This window comes from Pelophylax lessonae (assembly GCF_965119305.1).
Source record: "Pelophylax lessonae genome assembly, chromosome: 1".
NCBI classification, from domain to species: domain Eukaryota; kingdom Metazoa; phylum Chordata; class Amphibia; order Anura; family Ranidae; genus Pelophylax; species Pelophylax lessonae.
The window spans coordinates 33,420,925-33,441,968 of NC_138768.1; the positions used below are offsets into that span (position 1 = coordinate 33,420,925).

At 46.3% G+C, this 21,044-nt stretch overlaps 1 protein-coding gene across 1 annotated transcript in view; it reads right to left on the reverse strand.

Moving 5' to 3' along the window:
- UNC13B (unc-13 homolog B) overlaps window positions 1–21,044 on the reverse strand; it is a 703,803-nt gene that overhangs the window by 433,464 nt on the left and 249,295 nt on the right. The window contains exon 7 of the mRNA XM_082256386.1: window positions 6,133–6,168. Coding sequence (XP_082112512.1) covers window positions 6,133–6,168 — 36 coding nt within the window. The remainder of the gene's footprint in view (window positions 1–6,132; window positions 6,169–21,044) is intronic.

The window sequence follows — 21,044 nt, forward strand, 5'->3', positions numbered from 1 at the left end:
TCTTGTTTACTTTTCTTATTTGCCTCCTTGTATTGCTGGAAGGCCGATACTGTGCCCTCTGATTTATATTTCTTGAAGGCCAATTTTTTTCCCCTAATAAGTTTTTTAACGCTACGGTTTAGCCAGCCAGGTTTGGCTTTGTCTCTTCTAAATTTATTTCCCATAGGAATGCACTGCAAGATGCCTTTGCTTAATATGTTCCTAAAGCATTCCCATTTTTCCTCTTGTATTGAAATACAATTTCAATAAACAGATTAAACATAAACCCACAGGTGATTTCACAATTAAAACCAACGCTAACCCAACGTTGGAAGCCAACTGCTTTGAATAAACCTGATGGTGAAACTTCAGGGAAATGCGTCTTTGTTCTTCATTTTTACAAGTTTAACATGCCTATGAAAAATAATGGGAATTTTGACTTACCCTAAAAACCATTTCCCTGATGTTCATTGATGGACACAGCTCCTGACCTTCTTAACTATTGGGTTATACTGCCCCCTACAGGAGTAGGAGACTAGGCAGAAAAAAAAAGTCTGGCTTCACCTAAAAGCAGTCCCAGGGGGTATACTCCCCCTCTCTGCTATAGGTGCTCAGTTGTGTTACAAGCAGCGTCAGAAGAATTACAACTCCACAGATGGGTGGGTGCTGTGTCCGTCGATGATCATCACAGAAATGGATTTTACGGTAAGTCAAAAAATGGATTTTTGTAAAATCTTACCGTAAAATCCTTTTCTCTTAGCTCATTGACAGACGTAGTCCTCGGTGATACACCACCTTCGGGTTATGTTGCCTCCACAGGAGCAGGACTAGACAGGAAATTAAAAAGCTCTGGCCACACCCCAGGGGCAGTCCCAGAGGGTATATCCTCTCTCTCTCTGCCTCAGCAAATCAGTTATGTGAAAAAGCAGTCTTTAGAGATTTTAACCCAACTCAAAAAACAGAGGGGCGGGGACTACGTCTGTCAATGAGCTAAGAGAAAAGGATTTTACGGTAAGATTTTACAAAAATCCATTTTTCTCTAGCGCTCATTGACAGACGTAGTCCTCGGTGATACACCACCTTCGGGACGTCCCAGAGCAGTATCACAACTGAGGGGTGGGAAAATGGAAATCAAATCCCAATCTAGAAGGCCCAACCGGTGCCAACTAGAAGTTTACAATGCTCATCCTTAATGATGAGACTCAACAAAAAAGAGAAAACATTTTTTTTTTTTTTTCAAACAGAAAAAACCCTCGAGGTAGACCACCGGTCTCCTCAAATTGCGGCCTGCAAAACCTTGCGGCCAAATGAGGCATCCGCCGATGCCGTCACATCAATTTTATAGAACTTTGTAAAGGTATGTACCGACGACCAGGTGGCCGCCTTACATACCTGGACCACTGACGCCTGATGGCGAAAGGCCCAGGAAGTACTGAGCGCTCGAGTGGAGTGACTCTGACCCTTAATAGAATAAGCCTGTACCACCGTTTGTCTAATCCATTTGGCAATGGTCGCGGCAGATGCAGGCAAACCCTTTCTGGGGCCATCCGTGATCACAAAAAGTGAATCCGTCTTACGGAATGATTCCGTAGCTTTCAGGTATACCCTGATTGCCCGAACCACATCTAAGGAATGCAACGCATGTTCCCGATGATGCTTGGGCTGAGGACACAAGGAAGGTAGTACAATATCTTCATTCAGATGAAAATCTGAAACCACCTTGGGAAGAAAAGATGGCTTAGGATGAAGTACTACCTTATCCCTATGAATCACTAGGTATGGTGACTGGCATGATAATGCAGCCAGTTCTGACACCCTGCGAGCAGAAGTAATAGCCACCAAGAAGGCCACCTTCAGGGATAAAGTAAGCAAGGGAATCTCCCTGATGTTTTCAAAGGGAGGTTTCTGTAGAACCGGCAAAACCAAATTAAGATCCCAAGGCGGTAAGGGCGCGCGGACTGGAGGAGCCAGGTGCCGCACCCCCTGGATGAAATTCCGCACCAAGGATTTGGTAGCTAAAGGCTTCTGAAAGAAGATTGCTAATGCTGAAACTTGACCCTTGATGGTGCTCAAGGCTAGCTTCTGCTCAACCCCTTGTTGCAAAAAGGCCAATATTCGAGACACCGAATAGGTACGTGGAGGAAATCCTAAAGATTCGCACCACGCAATATAAGTTTTCCATGTGTGATAATAGACTTTGCTGGAAGTCGCTTTCCTTGCTTTAATAAGGGTAGGAATGACTGAAGCTGACAAACCTCTGTCCTTCAGTACTTGGGTCTCAATGGCCAGGCCATTAAACCCAGCGACTGTAAAGCATGATGGTAAATTGGTCCTTGAGACCACAGACACTCCCTGAGACGAAGTTCCCAAGGAACGTGTACGACTAACATGTCCAAGTCGGCCAGGCCGGCTTGAGGAGGCCAGCCTAGAATTTCTAGGACCACTGGCGCTGATAGAATCTGAACCAGGCGTCCCTAGAGGTATCTGGCCCCGACCATCCGAGAAAGTCTGGTCGTTTTCTGTTCCCACACATTTATCAGATACCTGATAGTTATCAGGAAAGGTGATCTTTTCTGGTTGAACCTCAGGGACCGAAGTCACCCGACTAGAGGCTACTTGGCCTATCTGGTCAACCAGATCCGATTCCTGTGAGGTATCGGGACTAATCTTGGGAAAAGGTAAAGGAAAAGATCTATTCAGGGAACGGTAACTACTGCTTCCTGTAGTACTTAAATGTTGGAAGGGAAGAATCGCACCGGTAGTAGTGGTTGATGCTCGATCTAATGTCCTGAATACCGGTGAAAACGTCCCCCCACCCTGAAACCGGGTGGGGGCGCACCTTCAGGCTGTGTACTCCTTTGCTTCGGGTTTGGCTGGGTTGGTCCCCTTCTTGAACCCTCCTGGAGGAGTCTTGCCTTTCCCGCTAGTACCAGCCGGGCGCCCTTTATGGGCGGTAAAGAAAGGTCCTCGCTTGTTGCGAGGTCCCTTAGCTTTAGCAGCCTGTGGCAAAAAAGTGCTCTTGCCCCCAGTGGCATCCTTAATGATTTCATCTAGGTTGGCCCCAAATAGACGATTCCCCTGAAAGGGGAGATTTGTCAAGGTCTTTTTGGAACCTAGGTCAGCTGACCAGCATTTTAACCACAGTACACGTCTGAGGATCACCGCTGTCTTAGATGCATGCCCTAATAAGGGAGTAGTGTCCAAGGCTGCGTCACAGATAAACTGTAGCCCTTGTATAATCTGTTCCATCAAATCAGATGTCTCCTGGGGAATATCTTTTCCCCTAAGATCTTGGCGTACCATTTTCGCCCATTCCGTAAGTGTCTGGGAAACTAGACCAATAACAATTACTGGTCTAAAAGCTGACCCTATCAGAGAGAAGATGGTGCGGGACTCTGCTTCCATCTTTCGATCCACCGGATCCTTAAAGGACGAAGTGTCCTCCACTGGAATAACCGTGGCTTTATTCAGCCTGGAAATAGGCGGATCCACGACTGGTGGTACCGTCCATTTCTTAATGATGGATTCCTCAAACGGATAGCGTCTAGCAATACGCTTGGAAACAGTAAAGGTACGTTTAGAATGCTCCCATTCTCCTTTAATCTGATTACCGAAACATTTAGGTACAGGAAAAGCCTTCATCGTCTTGATGGGCTTATTAGTACCAAAAGGAATCTCTGTTTCAGTTGCCTCTGCCGGTAAAGCCTCAAGTTTTAAGGTTTCCTGCACTGCCACAACTAGTGCGTCCACCAATGCTTCTTCCTGAATAATAGCAGGAGAAGAAGCGTCCTCCTCACTGTCTGAGGGGGCTTTACCTGGGATAACAGCCCTTGCAGAGGAACCTGCAATTGCCGTGACCACCTCTGAATCTGAGTCAGAGGTGTCAGATGGTATAGGGGTAGGCGGGGGTCGCTTCCTTGACCCCCGTCCCTGACAGGCCGCCTCCACCCGAGCCACCATAGACTCCAAAATTGCTGTAAATGACTCTATACTCTGTGCACCGGCGGGTCCCGTGGCCCCCTCGAGGGAACCAGGTGGGGGAATATGTGTGGCAGGGTCCATGATAATTCCAGTTACTTCCTGGATAATATAATTCAAAAATAAAACTTTTTTTTTTTTTTTTCGACCCCCAGCGCCACAAAAGCCCCTTAGTGTTACCTGCTAGGGATCCCTATCGATCGAGAGAGAGAGAGAGATAGACCCCCAGGCTCACCACTTGATGCTCAGAGTTTAACTGCAACAGGTTACAGCGCTGTCTTGACAAACAGGAAGTCTTTTGGCTGGCTGCCCAGGAAAAAAGGAGGCGGCTCCGCCCCTCTATACGCCTTCCGGCGCCTCCCCCAAGCTCCACGAGGTGTTTGGATCACCTCAAACATGGCCGCCCCCATGCTGGAGACACGAGGCTACGCCAAAATGGCGGCTCGTGCGATCCAGCAAAAAAAATGGCGGCGGCCCGTACTGAATAGCGGTGTGCTGCAGGGCACACAACACTCTCTCTGCATGGGGATATGGCGTGGTTGGCGGTACCGGCCCTGGCGGACCGCATGGCCATTCGGGAGGCCTGCTATTAGCTGGAGATCTGATTAGGAAGGCAGTCTACATGTCCGTGGCTTCTGACTGGTAGGTAGCTTATTCTTAACCCATAAGATTCCCAGAATGCCACAGATTATATCTTTAAAACATGTATACAATTAGATTGTTAGCTCCCAAACCAAGCCTCCTGGCTTTTTGCACACATAAAATCACACTCAAAGTAGGAGGATCTGTGTCATGTTGTAGGATAGAAAGGGACTCTATCTTACCATACAGAGAGGGGCCCGCGTTCACCACAAAACCCGTCAGGGGGAAAGGGGGAACATACTACTCACCATACCGGAACCAGGCGGGCACCAACTCCTGACAGTACCCCTCTCCACCGGGGCGGGAGGGCTGTCGACCGATACGGACGCCGTGACTCATGGTCTTTGGCGTTTCAGCGAGACGTTTAACTCGCGTGGACAGTCCTTTAATGGGACTTTGTCGCGGCCGACCCAGCGCGGAGCTATGGCCTGCACGCGCTCGTAGGCTGAACTGGGGTGACCACCGGATCTCAACATCCAGCCCGTCGCCCAGTTCAGCTTTCTTGCTTGAAGATCTCACAGGAACACTGGAGAAAAAAAAAGCTGTCTAAAAAATCCTTTAAGAAAAAATTCTTGCCAGGACCTAAGATCCCAGCAAGGTATCTAGGTCCTTACTCCTAACTAGACAGAAAATAACTGATTTGCTGAGGCAGAGAGAGAGAGGATATACCCTCTGGGACTGCCCCTGGGGTGTGGCCAGAGCTTTTTAATTTCCTGTCTAGTCCTGCTCCTGTGGAGGCAACATAACCCGAAGGTGGTGTATCACCGAGGACTACGTCTGTCAATGAGCGCTAGAGAAAATCCCATTTTCTCTTTCATATATTGACGGACACAACTCCTGATCTTCTTAACCATTGGGACGTCCCAAAGCAGTGTTAACATGAGGGGTGGGAACAGCCAAAAAGAAATTCCCAAGGCTAAATATAGCCAACCATATAAACAGGAGCTCAACCAAAACAACTGGAGCTCATCTGAAAAAAAAAAAAAAAACAATACACCCTCAAAGAGGACCAGATTCTCTAAACAGCAGCCTGCAAAACCTTGTAGCCATAGGAAGCATCAGCAGATGCCAACACATCCACTTTCTAGAACGTTTTGACAACCAGGAGGCCTCCTTGCAAACCTGACGCCTGATGACGGAAAGCCCAGGAGGCACTGAACGCCCGAGTAGAATGGACCTTCCATAAAAATAATGTTTGGGGGTTCCAAGTCGTTTTCTAGCAATAAAAAACAAAAAAATGACGTTTTTTACATGTAGGAGAGGAATGTCGGATTTGGCCCAAACAGGAAGTGGTTTTTAAAAATGGAAAACAAGGTAACGGGTTTGGTCTGAATAATCTACATTTGTTACAGAAACACAACACTGAAATTGGGGATCTGTTAAATGGGTGATGTTTGGAGACATTATGATGGGCAGTTGTCAGAATCGTATTTTGGGGGGGGCGACACAATAATTCTGTATGCATGAATATTCACACGGCATGGCGTCACAAGGCATGCTTCGGCACGAGCGGAAATAAAAAGGGTTACATACTCTGGCTTTCTCCCCATCCGAAATAACTCCAGCTGCCTGGGAATGGCGGCAAGGAACAGGAGGGGGAAAAAGAAAGTTCAGCATCAATGAGGTAACAAGAGTATTGTATCGGTGAAGAGATCAGCGATGAGTAACACGGGTGACAAGATCGGTATGTGAGAAGGACAGGACATGCAGAATTAAACCAAACAGATTAGTCATGAAACACAAAACGCAATGTATCAAGAACACCGTGTAATATATAACATGCTCCGTGTCATAAAAGTGTGAGGGTCCATTTCCATCATTCTGGTGCGTAACGCCCATCTACGGGAAAGCTGCAACACAAGTCTATTGGCGAGGTGCACTGGGAGTGCCATTCAGCATGTAGCGCATGTTGTGATAATGCCATAGAGTAAATGGGCACCAAGTCTGGACACTTTCTTTTATTGGGAGAGAGTAGGAGAAAGCTGGAACACTGTCCGATTTTTATTACTCTGTCTCCCAGATTGCAGATTTTTATTCACTTACCATCTGGAGAAACTATACTTCCATGGAAAGTAAGGGGAAACTTCTAGGATAGCAGTAAAACCCAACAGGGGTTCGTTTAGGGATGCACCAGCCGAAAATAGGGTGATCAGCTTTTGCCACTAGAAAAAAAATAAATAAAAGTGCCGATAATGGCATGCTGCATCGCATTGACTTCAATGCAAAAAAAAGAAAAAAGCCCCCCCCCCTCTTTGGCTTCAACGCAAAAAGGCCCCCCCTCCCCCCGTTGGCGTCAAGGCAAAAAAGGCGCCCCTGTTGGCAGCAAGGCAAAAAGGCCCCCCTGTTCGCGCCAACGCAAAAAGCCCCCCCCCCCCCATTGGCATCAATGCAAAAAGGCCTGACCCCCCAGCCCCCCCCCCCCCCAGTTGGCGTCAACGCAAAAATTCCCCCTCGTTGACTTCAACGCAAAAAGTCCCTCCCCCCGTTGACTTCAACGCAAAAAGTCCTCCACGTTGGCTTCAACGCAATAAGGCCCCCCCTGTTGGCTTCAATGCAATAAGGCCACCCCTGTTGGCTTCAACGCAATAAGGCCCCCCCGTTGGCATCAACGCAAAAAGGCAACCCCGTTGGCTTCAACACAATAAGGCCCCCCGTTGGCTTCAACGCAATAAGGTCCCCCCTTTGGCTTTAACGCAAAAAGGCACCCCGCCCCGTTGGCTTCAACGCAATAAGGCCCTTCCCTTTGGCTTTAACGTAAAAAGCCACCCCCCCCCCCCCCCCGTTGGCTTCAGCACCCGCACCCGCCCCGTTGGCTTCAGCACAAAAAGCCTCTCCCCCCCCCCCCCCCGTTGGCTTCAACGCAAAAACGCAGCCCCACTGACTTAGGCCAGGGGGTTCACATATGTGCGAATTGGATGCGAGTTTCTCCGCATCCAATTCGCCGTGGAGCGGATTGCGGAAGGGTCCTATGAATGGTTGGGTCTGGTTTCCGGTGCGAATTCAGGCAAAAACTCGGGCCTGATTGGCATTTGAACCGGTGAACAGACATGCACTGGACCCCAGGTACAAACCCACGGCTGCACATGTGTGAAACCGACCCTAAATGCAAAGTTGCATTAACTTTTATGCAAAATCGGCCCCCATTGACCTCAATGCTAAATTCCCCCCCCCCCCCTCCCCCTTCCCCAAAATTGACTTCCATGCAAAAATGACAGCCACATTAATAGAAATAAAAAAGCGCATCCTGAAGTTTCAGGCCTGGAATTTTCATTTCGGTGCACCACTAGCTCCAATCCTTCTCTACTCTACCCAAAATTGATTTATAAAAAAAAAATACATACATATATATATATATATATATATATATATATGTCTAGACATGCGCTTTAATGACATAAATAATCTGTATATCAGCTGTAAATGTGCGTGTATCATTCTCAAAGCGGTATGAAAACCAAAAATGTAATAGATTGCAGCTTATCGATCATTAGATGTGGAGGCTGCATTCGTTTTCTTTTTTAGGCTTTTCCTCTGTTTCATCTGGTGATATAGCCAATAACACACCTCCTGTATTAGAATGCCCCCCCCCCCAACTCTGGAGGAGGGAGCACAGAGGGCACAGCATGCAGCAGCATTGTCAGTCGGAGGGGAGGGGAGTGTTTGATGTACTAGCAGATTTAGATACACTAACAAATTGAAGCCAAGCTCCAGCTAAGGCTCGGTTCACGTCCACCACGTTTTTCGTGCTATTTTGCAGAGATGCACTACAGTCCATTTACCATGGTTTCCTATGGGACACGACCACATATGCTTTTTCCAGCTGCTGCATTTTTGGAAAGGGTCGGCTTTTAGGTGATAACGGCAATGAGGCTCGGGAGCCGCTCAGTCATTGCCCCAGCGAGCGGGGGGGGGGGGGTCCCTTCCGCGACTCTGCCCGGCCTCCCGTCCCACCGGGGGACCCGAGCAACCAGCCAGCATGTCCGCCGGCTGGTTGGAGTCCTGAACAAGGTCGAATTCGGCTTTGATTGGGTCTCCGATGTAGTAACCCGGAAGCGGCGTGATGACATCACGTCCGGGTTATTCGTCGCCAAATTTAAAAAAGTGTTTCGGCATTTTGAATACATTGAAGTGCAGTAGAGGGGTTTGGGGTCCCCCAATCCTTCCATAGAGAGTACCTGTCACTGTCTATTACTGTCACAAGGGATGTTTACATTGCTTGTGACAGCAATAAAAAAAGTGATCAGATTTTTTATTTTTATTTTTTTTTAAAACCGTGCTAAAATTAAAAAATTAAATATAATAAATAGGAAAAAAATTTTTTAAAGTGCCCCCATCGCCGTGAGCTCGCGCGCGAAAGAAAACGCATACGGAAGTCGCTCCCCCCGCAAATGAAAGCGCCGTTCAAACCACACATGTGAGGTATGGCACGCAATCGCCAGAGTGAGAGCAACAATTCTAAAAAAAAGAGCTACTCTAACTCTAAACTGGTAAACCATTAAAAAGTTTTAAAGCATCGCCTTTGGAGATTTTATTGACCGTAATTCGTCGCCATTCTACGGGTGTGCGCAATTTTAAACCGTAACATTTTGGGTTTCTATTTACTTGGTGTGACATCATCTTTCACAATAAACAAAAAAAATGGGCTAACTTTACTGTTTAGTTTTTTTAAATGCAGTGAAATTTACTTTTCTAAAAAAAAAAAATGTCGTTTGAAAGACCGCTGCGCAAATACCACGTAACAAAAAGTATTGCAACGACCGCCATTTTATTTTTCCCAGAGTCTTTGCTGAAAAAAAAAAATATATATATAATGTTTGGGGGTTCTAAGTAATTTTCTAGCTAAAAATACAGATTTTAACTTGTAAACAACAAGTGTCAGAAATGGTCCTGGTCCAGAAGTGGTTAATGGAGAAGCTGCAGAAAAGAATGTAGTGTGCTTTTGCCACAATTTTGTATTTATTAATCTGCCAATTTGGCCAAAAAATTAAAAAAGCTTAAAAAAAAATTAATAAAAAAAAAAGCGTGAAACATGTGTTTGCAAAATCACATCACAAAAGGCACTGCAGAAATGGATCAAAAGCAAACTGCAAAAAAGTGTTAAGCAAACTACATAGTTACATAGTTAGTGAGGCTGAAAAAAGACATCAGTCCATGCAGTTCAACCTATGATGTGTGTGTGTGTGTTTGCTGCTAACCACACATTGTATACCCCTGTATGTTTTACATTGTATACCCCTGTATGTTATACATTGTATACCCCTGTATGTTATACATTGTATACCCCTGTATGTTATACATTGTATACCCCTGTATGTTATACATTGTATACCCCTGTATGTTGTACATTGTATACCCCTGTATGTTGTACATTGTATACCCCTGTATGTTGTACATTGTATACCCCTGTATGTTGTACATTGTATACCCCTGTATGCTGTACATTGTATACCCCTGTATGTTATACATTGTATACCCCTGTATGTTGTACATTGTATACCCCTGTATGTTGTACATTGTATACCCCTGTATGTTGTACATTGTATACCCCTGTATGTTGTACATTGTATACCCCTGTATGTTGTACATTGTATACCCCTGTATGTTGTACATTGTATACCCCTGTATGTTATACATTGTATACCCCTGTATGTTGTACATTGTATACCCCTGTATGTTGTACATTGTATACCCCTGTATGTTGTACATTGTATACCCCTGTATGTTGTACATTGTATACCCCTGTATGTTGTACATTGTATACCCCTGTATGTTGTACATTGTATACCCCTGTATGTTGTACATTGTATACCCCTGTATGTTATACATTGTATACCCCTGTATGTTATACATTGTATACCCCTGTATGTTGTACATTGTATACCCCTGTATGTTGTACATTGTATACCCCTGTATGTTATACATTGTATACCCCTGTATGTTATACATTGTATACCCCTGTATGTTGTACATTGTATACCCCTGTATGTTGTACATTGTATACCCCTGTATGTTATACATTGTATACCCCTGTATGTTATACATTGTATACCCCTGTATGTTGTACATTGTATACCCCTGTATGTTGTGGTCACTAAGGTGCCCATCTAATAGTTTTTTGAAACTATCAATGCTCCCTGCTGATACGACTGCTTGTGGAAGAGAATTTCACATCCTTACCGCTCTGACAGTAAAGAACCCCTTACGTATTTTAAGGTTAAACCGCCTTTCCTCTAGTTTTAGTGAGTGGCCACATGTCTTATTGTATTCCCTTTCTCTGAATAGGTTTTTCCATATGCTAGGGTCGCCAGTACAGTATTTGTACATTGATATCATATCCCCCCTCAATCGTCTCTTCTCCAGAGAGAAAAGGTTCAGTGCTTGTAGTCTTTCCTCATAGCCGATGTCCTCCATTCCCCTAATTATTTTTGTTGCCCTTCTCTGGACTCTTTCCAGTTCAAGCACATCCTTCCTGAGGACCGGTGCCCAGAACTGGACAGCATACTCCAGATGTGGCCGGACCAGAGTCTTGTAGAGTGGGAGAATAATCTCTTTATTTCTGGAGTGAATCCCCTTTTTTATACATCCCAGTATTCTGTTGGCTTTGCTTGCAGCGGCTTGGCATTGCATGCCACTGCCAAGCCTGTTGTCTACCAGTACCCCCAGGTCCTTTTCCATCTTAGATTCACCCAGAGGTTCCCCCCCTAGTGAGTAGCTTGCTTCCTGGTTTCTGGCACCCAAGTGCATTAAACTATTAAGCCTAAAGTTGGATACACACTATACAATTTTCTTTAGATTTTTTCCTTTAGATTTACCAAAACCATGTAATATGAGGTCAGACCTATAAACACTTTCAATTTGTATGCAATCAGACCGGCAGTCCCCAATTTAAAAAAAAAAAAAAAAAAAAGACATTTGTAAAAGAAAACAAAATGATAAAAATACTCACCTGGGAGGCAAGGGGGATGCTGGAAAGCCTCATATTTTGCCTCTACCCTCATTATTATGTGAAACTGAACTTTACCCTAAAGGGGAAGTTCCGCTTTATGTCCTCCTCCCCGCCCTAATACTTTTGGTAGGTACCCGCTTCCACTGCTGGTGGGATCACTAAGGCGGTTCCACCGAAAGTTCAGCCCCAGTCTCTTCCTGCAACCTCTTGGGACAAGCCTCAGGTCCCAGCACGCGGGGGGACCGTTCACACTCACCGAATGCACATGGGAAGCTGGTTGTGAAGCTGTAAGGAGTCCCAGGACCTGAAGACCGGTGAAGACCTCCTCCTCCTTATGTCCTCCTCCTCCCCCCGCTAATAATTTTGGGCTTTTTTTTGGCAGGGGGCGTGTACCTATTTTTGGTAGGTATTTCTGGTGGGATCACTAAGGCGGTTCCATCGAAAGTTCAGCCCCAGTCTCTTCCTGCAACCTCTTGGGACAAGCCTCAGTTCCCAGCAGGCTGTGGGACCATTCACGCTAACCGCATGCACATGGGAAGCTGGCAGTGAAGCTGTAAAGCACACATGTCAAATACAAGGCCCCTGGGCCGAATCCGGCCCTCCAGGCCTTATCAAGTGGCCCTCGCATCCAGTTCTGTAGCCAGAACATGGTGAAACTCCATTCTACCACCTCCGGCTCTGGCCCTCCACTCCCCGCTGTCACGTGCAAACACAGCAGTTTTCCCGGAAGTAACAGATCCCTGCACTTACTAATGGCAGGGACAGATTTCCAGAAGCTGAGAGAGAGAGAGAAGGACCTCTTTGTACGTGGCTCTGCCTCGCCTTTCACAGGTAGGTACTAGAGCCAGGCCAGGTAGAAGAGAGAGATGCAATAAACCTTTGGGAGGGTTGGGTTGCACACTGGTCATAGTGCACCCCTAAACCCTACACTCTGTACCTAATGCACTCCTGAACTCTGCACTCTGTATGTAGCGCACCCTAGATACAACTGGCCCTTTGAGGGCATCATACTGCTTATGCGGCCCTTTGATGAAATTGAGATTGACACCCCTGCTGTAAAGAGTCCCAGGACCCGATGACTGGTGAAGACCTCCTCCTCATGTCCTCCTCCTTCCCCCTAATACTTTTGGTTGGGCTTTTTTTTTTTTTGGCAGGGGGGGCGTGTACCTATTTTTGGTAGGAACCCACTTCCACTTCTGGTGGGATCACTAAGGCGGTTCCACCGTAAGTTCAGCCTCCAGTCCCTTCCTGCAACCTCTTGGGACAAGCCTCAGGTCCTAGCAGGCTGTGGGACCTTTCAGGCTAACCGCATGCACATGGGAAGCTGGTTGTGAAGCTGTAAGGAGTCCCAGGACCCGAAGACCGGTGAAGACCTCCTTCTCCTCCTTATGTCTTCCTTTGGGAGTCATGCTTGTAACTGTCAGCCTTGCAATGCCTCATGGGACTTGTAGTTCCACAACAGCTGCAGGGCCACAGGTTGAGTACCCATGGTCTAGAACAGTGGTCTCCACACTGCGGCCCAGGGGCCGGATGTGGCCTTTTGCTTGCCTTTACTCAGCCCTTGAGGCACTATTTCTCCTTCTGACACCAACAATGGGGCACTTTTCCTCCAACTGATGCCAACGATGGGGCATTATTTTTCACACTGACGCGAATGATGGAGCACCCTCCTGCCCAATGATGGGTCACCCTTCCACCCACTGACACTAATGATGGGGCACCCTTCTGCCCACTGACACCAATGATGGGGCACCCTTCTGCCCACTGACACAAATGATGGGGCACCCTCCTGCCTAATGATACCAATGATGGGGCACCCTCCTGCCTAATGATACCAATGATGGGTCACCCTTCCACTCACTGACACCAATGATGGGGCACCCTCCTGCCCAATGATGCTGCTGGGGCACCCTTCTGCTCACTGACACCAATGATGGGGCACCCTTCTGCCCACTGACACCAATGATGGGGAACCCTTCCGCCCACTGACACCAATGATGGGGCACCCTTCTGCCCACTGACACCAATGATGGGGCACCTTTCAAACCAGTTGACATCAATGATTGGACACTATTTCTCCCACTGACACCAATGATGGGGCACCCTCCTGCCCACTGACACCAATGATGGGGCACTATTCCTCCCACTGACACCAATGATGGGGCACTATTCCTCCCACTGACACCAATGATGGGGCACTATTCCTCCCACTGACACCAATGATGGGGCACTATTCCTCCCACTGACACCCATGATGGGGCACTATTCCTCCCACTGACACCAATGATGAAGCACTATTCCACCCACTGAGACCAATGATGGGGCACTATTCCTCCCACTGACAGCAATGATGGGGCACTATTCCTCCCACTGACACCAATGATGAGGCACTATTCCACCCACTGAGACCAATGATGGGGCACCCTTCCACCCACTGACACCAATGATTGGGCACCATTTCTCCCACAGACACCAATGATTGGGCACAATTTCCCCCACGGACACAAATGATGGGGCGCCCTCCCGCCTAATGACACCAATGATGGGGCATTATTCCTCCCATTAAATATGTGGCATTGTTTACTCCCACGGACAACAGGACATTTTCTACTCCCACTGGCCACTGTCTGCCCCCCCCCCCCCCAAAGTCTGAAGAACAGTAAACTGGCCCCGTGTTTAGAAAGTTTGGAGACCCCTGTTCTAGAAGTTGATGCTGGATGTCCTCCAGCCAGGAAATTAAGTGATCTCCATCAACAGCTTCTAATGCACATTGCGAGAAGCTCACAGTGTGCAGTGAAGTCAGAGTAAGCCATTTTGTTACAGAAGAGGAGCCTGTACAACTGTGACAGACTAAAGGGAAGGTTGGAGGTCAGAATTAAAAATGAGATTTTTTTTTATGCTTTACTTTCCCCTGGTGATACTGCCAGTCAGGGGCGGGAAAAGGGTGGGCAGCAGGGACGGCTGCCCTGGGCGCAATGGTTTATTGCAGAGATGGGGGGCGCCCTGACCCTAAGTAAAGGGGGGGGCACAGTTTGGCATCTTTGCCCTGGGCGCAATGGTTTATTGCAGAGATGGGGGTGCCCTGTCCCTAACCAAAGGGTGGCACAGTTTGGCATCTTTGCCCTGGGAGCTGGATGACCTTGTCCCGGCACTGCTGCCAGTAACACACTTCCTGTTGTGGTCACAACACTCACTGGAACCCATCTATGAAGGAGCAGCGTTGCCACCCTAGGACAGGAAAATGAAGAAAAACAAGTGAAGAATAATTTCCCGAACTGCAGACTTCCTTCCGGGGGGGGGGGGGGGACTGACTACAACTGCAGAAACCTTTGAGGTCATCACGCCGGCCAGGAAACTAGCGTTTTCAAAGTAAAAAGTCGGAAATGAGGGCCTCAGCATGGCTTTCGTTTAAGGAGCAGCGTTCTAGTTTGCTAAAAGGTGACACAAAGAACACAAAAGAGAACTTTGGCGTATCTACGGTACTAACTTTCTTGTGTCGCCATGGCAACTGGAACACCCAGTCACTGTTATGGAACAGAAGTGCCGCCATTAACGCTTTGTCTGCAGCCGTTCCAAGGAGGGTTGTTTCTTCCTTTTTTTTTTTTTTATATTCATACGTTCAGAGGGGAAATAACCGAACACCGCGACCGAGCGCACACTACAGATGTCTGATTTTTTTTCTTGCGTCTCTTTTCAAAAAGGTCCTTCAGGAGGAGAGAGAAGAATTAAACTGGTACTTCTATAGTGCAATCAATGAGACAATTAAGAGTCCGTTCCTATGGCAACTAATGGCATCGTAGAAGCTGAGCGGGGTCGAGGCTCCAACTATGAGAACAAGCATGATACTGAATCAATGTTTTATATATATTGTCAGGCTCTAACTGCTGGGGTTATGTATACGTGTCCCCCCGCCTCTCCCCTACACATGGTGAGGGGCTCCAAGGCTGAGGACTGAAATCGAGAAAATAAACTTTGTTTTCACAGAGCTAAAGACCAGTTCTGAGTCCTGGAGTCCAGAGACTTTGTAGAGCTTTGAATGGGATAAAGCCTCCATTCCTAGGTCCAGATCTTACCTGGCAGGCGGATTCCATTATTAGTCTCAACTGTCCCCAGGCCTTCATACACTATATTGTCAAAAGTATTGGGACACCTGCCTTTACACGCACATGAAATTTAATGGCATCCTAGTCTAAGTCCTTAGGGTTCAATATTGAGTTGGTCCACCCTTTGGAGCTTTAACAGCTTCAACTCTTCTGGGAAGGCTGTCCACAAGGTTTAGGAGTGTGTCTATGGGAATGTTTGATTATTCTTCCACAAGTGCATTTGTGAGGTCTCCGCTCTAATTCATCCCGAAGGTGTTCTAGTGGGTTGAGGTCAGGATGTTCCTCCATCCCAAACTCGCTCATCCATGTCTTTCTAAACCACCTTGCTTTGTGCACTGGTCTAAATCATTTGGTGAAGGGGGGATTATGATGCGGGGTTTTTTTTCAGGGGTTGGGCTTGGCCCCTTAGTTCCAGTGAAGGGAACTCTTAAGACGTCAGCATACCAACACATTTTGGACCATTTTATGCTCCCAACTTTGTGGGAACAGTTTGGGGATGGTCCCTTCCTGTTCCAACATGACTGCACATCAGTGCACAAAGCAAGTTAAATAAATACTTGCTTTGTGCAAGTCTTTGAGCGAGTTTGGGGTGGGGGAACTTGACTGGCCTGCACCCGATAGAATTTTTTGCTTTACTTTCCCCTGGTGATACTGCCAGTCAGGGGCGGGACAAGGTTTGGCAGGAGGGATGGCTGCCCTGGGTGCAATGGTTTATTGCAGAGATGGGGGTGCCCTGTCCCTAACCAAAGGGGGCACAGTTTGGCATCCTTGCCCTGGGAGCTGGATGACCTTTTCCCGGCACTGCTGCCAGTAACACACTTCCTGTTGTGGTCACAACACTCACTGGAACCCATTTATGAAGGAGCAGCGTTGCCACCCTAGGACAGAAAATTAAGAAAAACAAGTGAAGAATAATTTCCCAAACTGCAGACTTCCTTCCGGGGGGAATGGCTACAACAACAGAAACCTTTGAGGTCATCACGCCGACCAGGAAACTAGCGTTTTCAAAGTAAAAAGTCGGAAATGAGGGCCTCAGCACGGCTTTCGTTTAACCACTTACCGCAAAGTGACGTAGGGGTACGTCGGCAAACTTTGCGGTAGTATACCGGGATGATGCCTCTAGCTAGATCCCCCAAGTTGGGAGCATAGAACACCTTTGGGATGAATTAGAGCCACATCAGTGCCTGACCTCATAAATGCACTTCTGAAAGAATGGTTAAACATTCCCATAGACACACTCCTAAACCTTGTGGACAGCCTTCCCAGAAGAGTTGAAGCTGTTATAGCTGCAAAGGGTGGGCCAACTCAATATTGAACCCTACGGACCAAGACTGGGATGCCATTAAAGTTCATGTGTGTGTAAAGGCAGGCGTCCCAATACTTTTGGTAATATAGTGTATACTGCACAAAGGTAAACAAATGGTAGTTAAGTCTACTGTAAGACAAAAATCCAGTTTGCAGCAGCCATGGGGGTCACCTGAAGTTACTAATCCTCAGGTGTACAGAGTATTAATATTACAACAAGTACAATTCCTGCCTTTTCAGTTCTGAAGCTGTGCTGGGATTTATAAAGCCAATATCGCCAACGCTTCCAGACAAAAAGCTCCATGTGTGTCTAGCCGATAATCCTTTCATTAATGATTCAGCATTCTTCATTCCTTGCTTGTAGGAGATTAGCTGACTTTAAGACATCACTGTTTACATTTCAAACAAGCAAACTAAAAGCTGCAGAGTGTGATAAGCATCGGTTACCAGCTTTGTAAAGAAGTCATGTCACTGACACTGCTCCCCAACCTGAAAAGGTGTTGCCAGAAAAATCAACTGAGGCCCATTTCATAAAGCTGGTGAGACAATTGCTACGGGTCAACCAACAGACTCAAAGCTTAACTAGTCCCAATTTCAGAGAAGTTAACATCTTGATAGGTTCTTACTTCTCTTCATGGCCCTATTGGTGGTTTTTATTCACTTCCTATCTCTGTGTCACCCATACAAACAATGGAAGTAATGGTAGTCACCAGAGCAACAAGGCATGAACAGCAATAAGATGAGGTTCTAAGTCTTCACCCTCACGCTTTCATTCTTGTTCTAAGCCTTCATCCCAACGCTCCATTCTTGTTCCAAGCCTTCATCCCAACGCTCCATTCTTGTTCCAAGCCTTCATCCCAACGCTCCATTCTTGTTCCAAGCCTACACCCCAACGCTCCATTCTTGTTCCAAGCCTACACCCCAATGCTCCATTCTTGTTGCAAGCCTTCACCCCGCCGCTCCATTCTTCTTGCAAGCCTTCACCCCGCCGCTCCATTCTTCTTGCAAGCCTTCACCCCCGCCGCTCCATTCTTATTCCAAGCCTTCACCCCAACGCTCCATTCTTGTTGCAAGCCTTCACCCCGCCGCTCCATTCTTGTTGCAAGCCTTCACCCTGCGGCTCCATTCTTGTTGCAAGCCTTCACCCCGCCGCTCCATTCTTCTTGCAAGCCTTCACCCCACCGCTCCATTCTTCTTGCAAGCCTTCACCCCACCACTTCATTCTTGTTCCTAGCCTTAACCTCACCACTCCATTCTTGTTCCAAGCCTTCACCCCACCACTCCATTCTTCTTCAAAGCCTTCACCCCCTCCCCCCTCCATTCTTGTTCTAATCCTTCACATCCCCCCCCCCCCCCTCCACATTCCATTCTTGTTCTAAGCCTTCACCTCACCATTCCATTCTTGTTCTAAGCCTTCACCTCACCACTCCATTCTTGTTCTAAGCCTTCACCTCACCACTCCATTCTTGTTCTAAGTCTTCACCCCACCACTTCATTCTTGTTCTAAGCCTTAACCCCCCACTCCATTCTTGTTCTAAGTCTCCGCTCCACCACTCCATTCCTGTTCTAAGCCTTTGCCCCCACCACTCCATTCCTGTTCTAAACCTTCACCGCCACCACTCCATTCCTGTTCTAAGCCTTCGACCTCACCACTCCATTCTTGTTCTAAGCCTTCACCGCCACCACTCCATTCCTGTTCTAAGCCTTCAACCTCACCACTCCATTCTTGTTCTAAGCCTTCACCGCCACCACTCCATTCCTGTTCTAAGCTTTCGCCCCCACCACTCCATTTTTGTTCTAAGCCTCCACTCCATCCCTCCATTCTTGTTATAAGACTTCATCCCACCCTTCCATTCTTGTTCTAAGCCTTCACCCCACCCCTCCATTCTTGTTCTAAGCCTTCAACCCATCCCACCACTCTTGATCTAAGCCTTAACCTCCCCACTCCATTTTTGCTCTAAGCTTTCACCATACCCCTCCATTCTTCTTCAAAGCACTCACCCCACACCTCTATCCTTGTTTTAAGCCATCAATCCACCCCTCCAATCATGTTCGGACAGGAAGAAAAAACTCCCTAAAATGGACCCCTGAAGCAAAAAAAAATTTTGATTGGTACAATAAGCACTATGTAAAACAGAAAGAGTGGCCAGCAACTCCAAAATTTGTAAAAACTTCTTTATTTCTCACTTAGAAATAAAATGCTTACGTTTCAGCAAATCTCCTTGTTCACAGCTGTGAACAAGGCGATTTGCCGAAATATGTTAGCATTTTACTTACTCCTGTGTGAGAAATAAAAAGGTTAAAAGGATGTTGGAGTTGCCGGCCACTCTTTCTGTTTTACATTGAACCTTGGTGTATTGAGGACACTTAGTGGATTCACAGAGTAAAACCCCCAATGGGACTTTTTAGGTCTTAGACTATCATCTACTGCTAGTAATAGCAGTGAGAAAAAAAAAAACATATTAATGGTATTTTATAAAAAAAAATATAAATTTTATTACAAAGATAATAAAAAACACAAAAAGCACATACAATAGGACATATAAAGACAAGAACATCGGCTGGTTAACCCAAAAATGACCACATCATGTAAATATAAGGTACATAATAGCAAAATAACTAAATGACGTAGGAATGAATACATCTGACGCGTTTCTGGAGATTATCCGTCTTCAGGGGTGTTGTACATTTTTTGAGGAGTATACAACGGAAGTGGTTCGCCCTGTATTTCCCAAATGGTTGGACATTCCTGGTGTTTCCTTGTTTGTCCCCCTTCCTTTTGGACCTTTGCTGCTTCGCTATTCAACATAGCTTTAGTTCTCTCTTCAATACCCACCAACATCCCTGGCCTTGGGTCCTGTCTGCCCCCTTTTTGTGGTCTTGTTGACCTCATGCGTGTGCCCTTTTTCCCTTGCTGCATTTGGGATTATGCTGTACTACCTCCAAAACTTTCCAGAGACCGGATTGTGTACATATGATTTTATTTTGGGCTGTCTATAATTGACCTAAACATCACCATAGGTACTGTATACTCCACAAAAAATGTACAACATCCCTGAAGACGGATAATCTCCAGAAACACGTCGGGTGTATTCATTCCTACGTCATTTGGTTATTTTGCTATTATGTACCTTATATTTACATGATGTGGTCATTTTTGGGTTAGCCACCCGACGGTCTTGTCTTTATATGTCCTATTGTATGTGCTTTTTGTGTTTTTTATTATCTTTGTAATAAAATGTATATTTTTTTATAAAATACCATTACTATTTTTTTTTTCTCACTGCTATTACTAGCAGTAGATGATTGTCTAAGACCTAAAAAGTCCCATTGGGGGTTTTCCTCTGTGTTTCTTTGTTTCGAGATGCGGTCTTAACTACTAACTCCCTATTCCACCAACCAATCCTTTTCTATCATTGGATTCCAACTTCCTTTCTTGTTCTACAATAAGCTCTACACAAGAAGTTTACAAGTATATTTTTCCATCATAGACATCTAAAGATAAAGAAACGCCAGTGTGCTTTAGGGGCTGTAAGGTTCCTCCTTCATCAGGGCCATCATTTGGGTTAGCTAATTCTGTTTGAAAGCCCTGCTACTTGAATGGAATCCAAGACATACTAAACAGGCTTCAATACAATATGTACGTTTTTATTTTCTCCTTAACAAAAACACTTTCACATTTTGAATTTTGTTAGTTCAAGAAAATTTTACATCTTGCGCCTTCAAACTTGCTCACAAATAGAGTCAAACACAACAAACTTTGATTTGACCACGCTAACCATTAGAGTATCAAATGAATGTCCTGATAATGAACTCTATTTAAACGCCCCGGAAGAAGTCAACCTATGACGAAACTAGTCAGGTGGTTCCAGACGTGACGCAGCCACGCCCCCAACATTCGGTCCGAGCTTCCAGTGTATCTGCGGGACGCCGCAGCCTTGTTCATGCTGATACATGCTGAATTGTCCTTTTATCTAGTAAGTGTAACCTTTTAATAAACAGTGTCATTTTAAACAGTATTACGCTATGTGCCCCTTTCTTTTCTCCTTGGCCCACACATGGGCTGTATTCTCATGAGAAACTCCCTACCA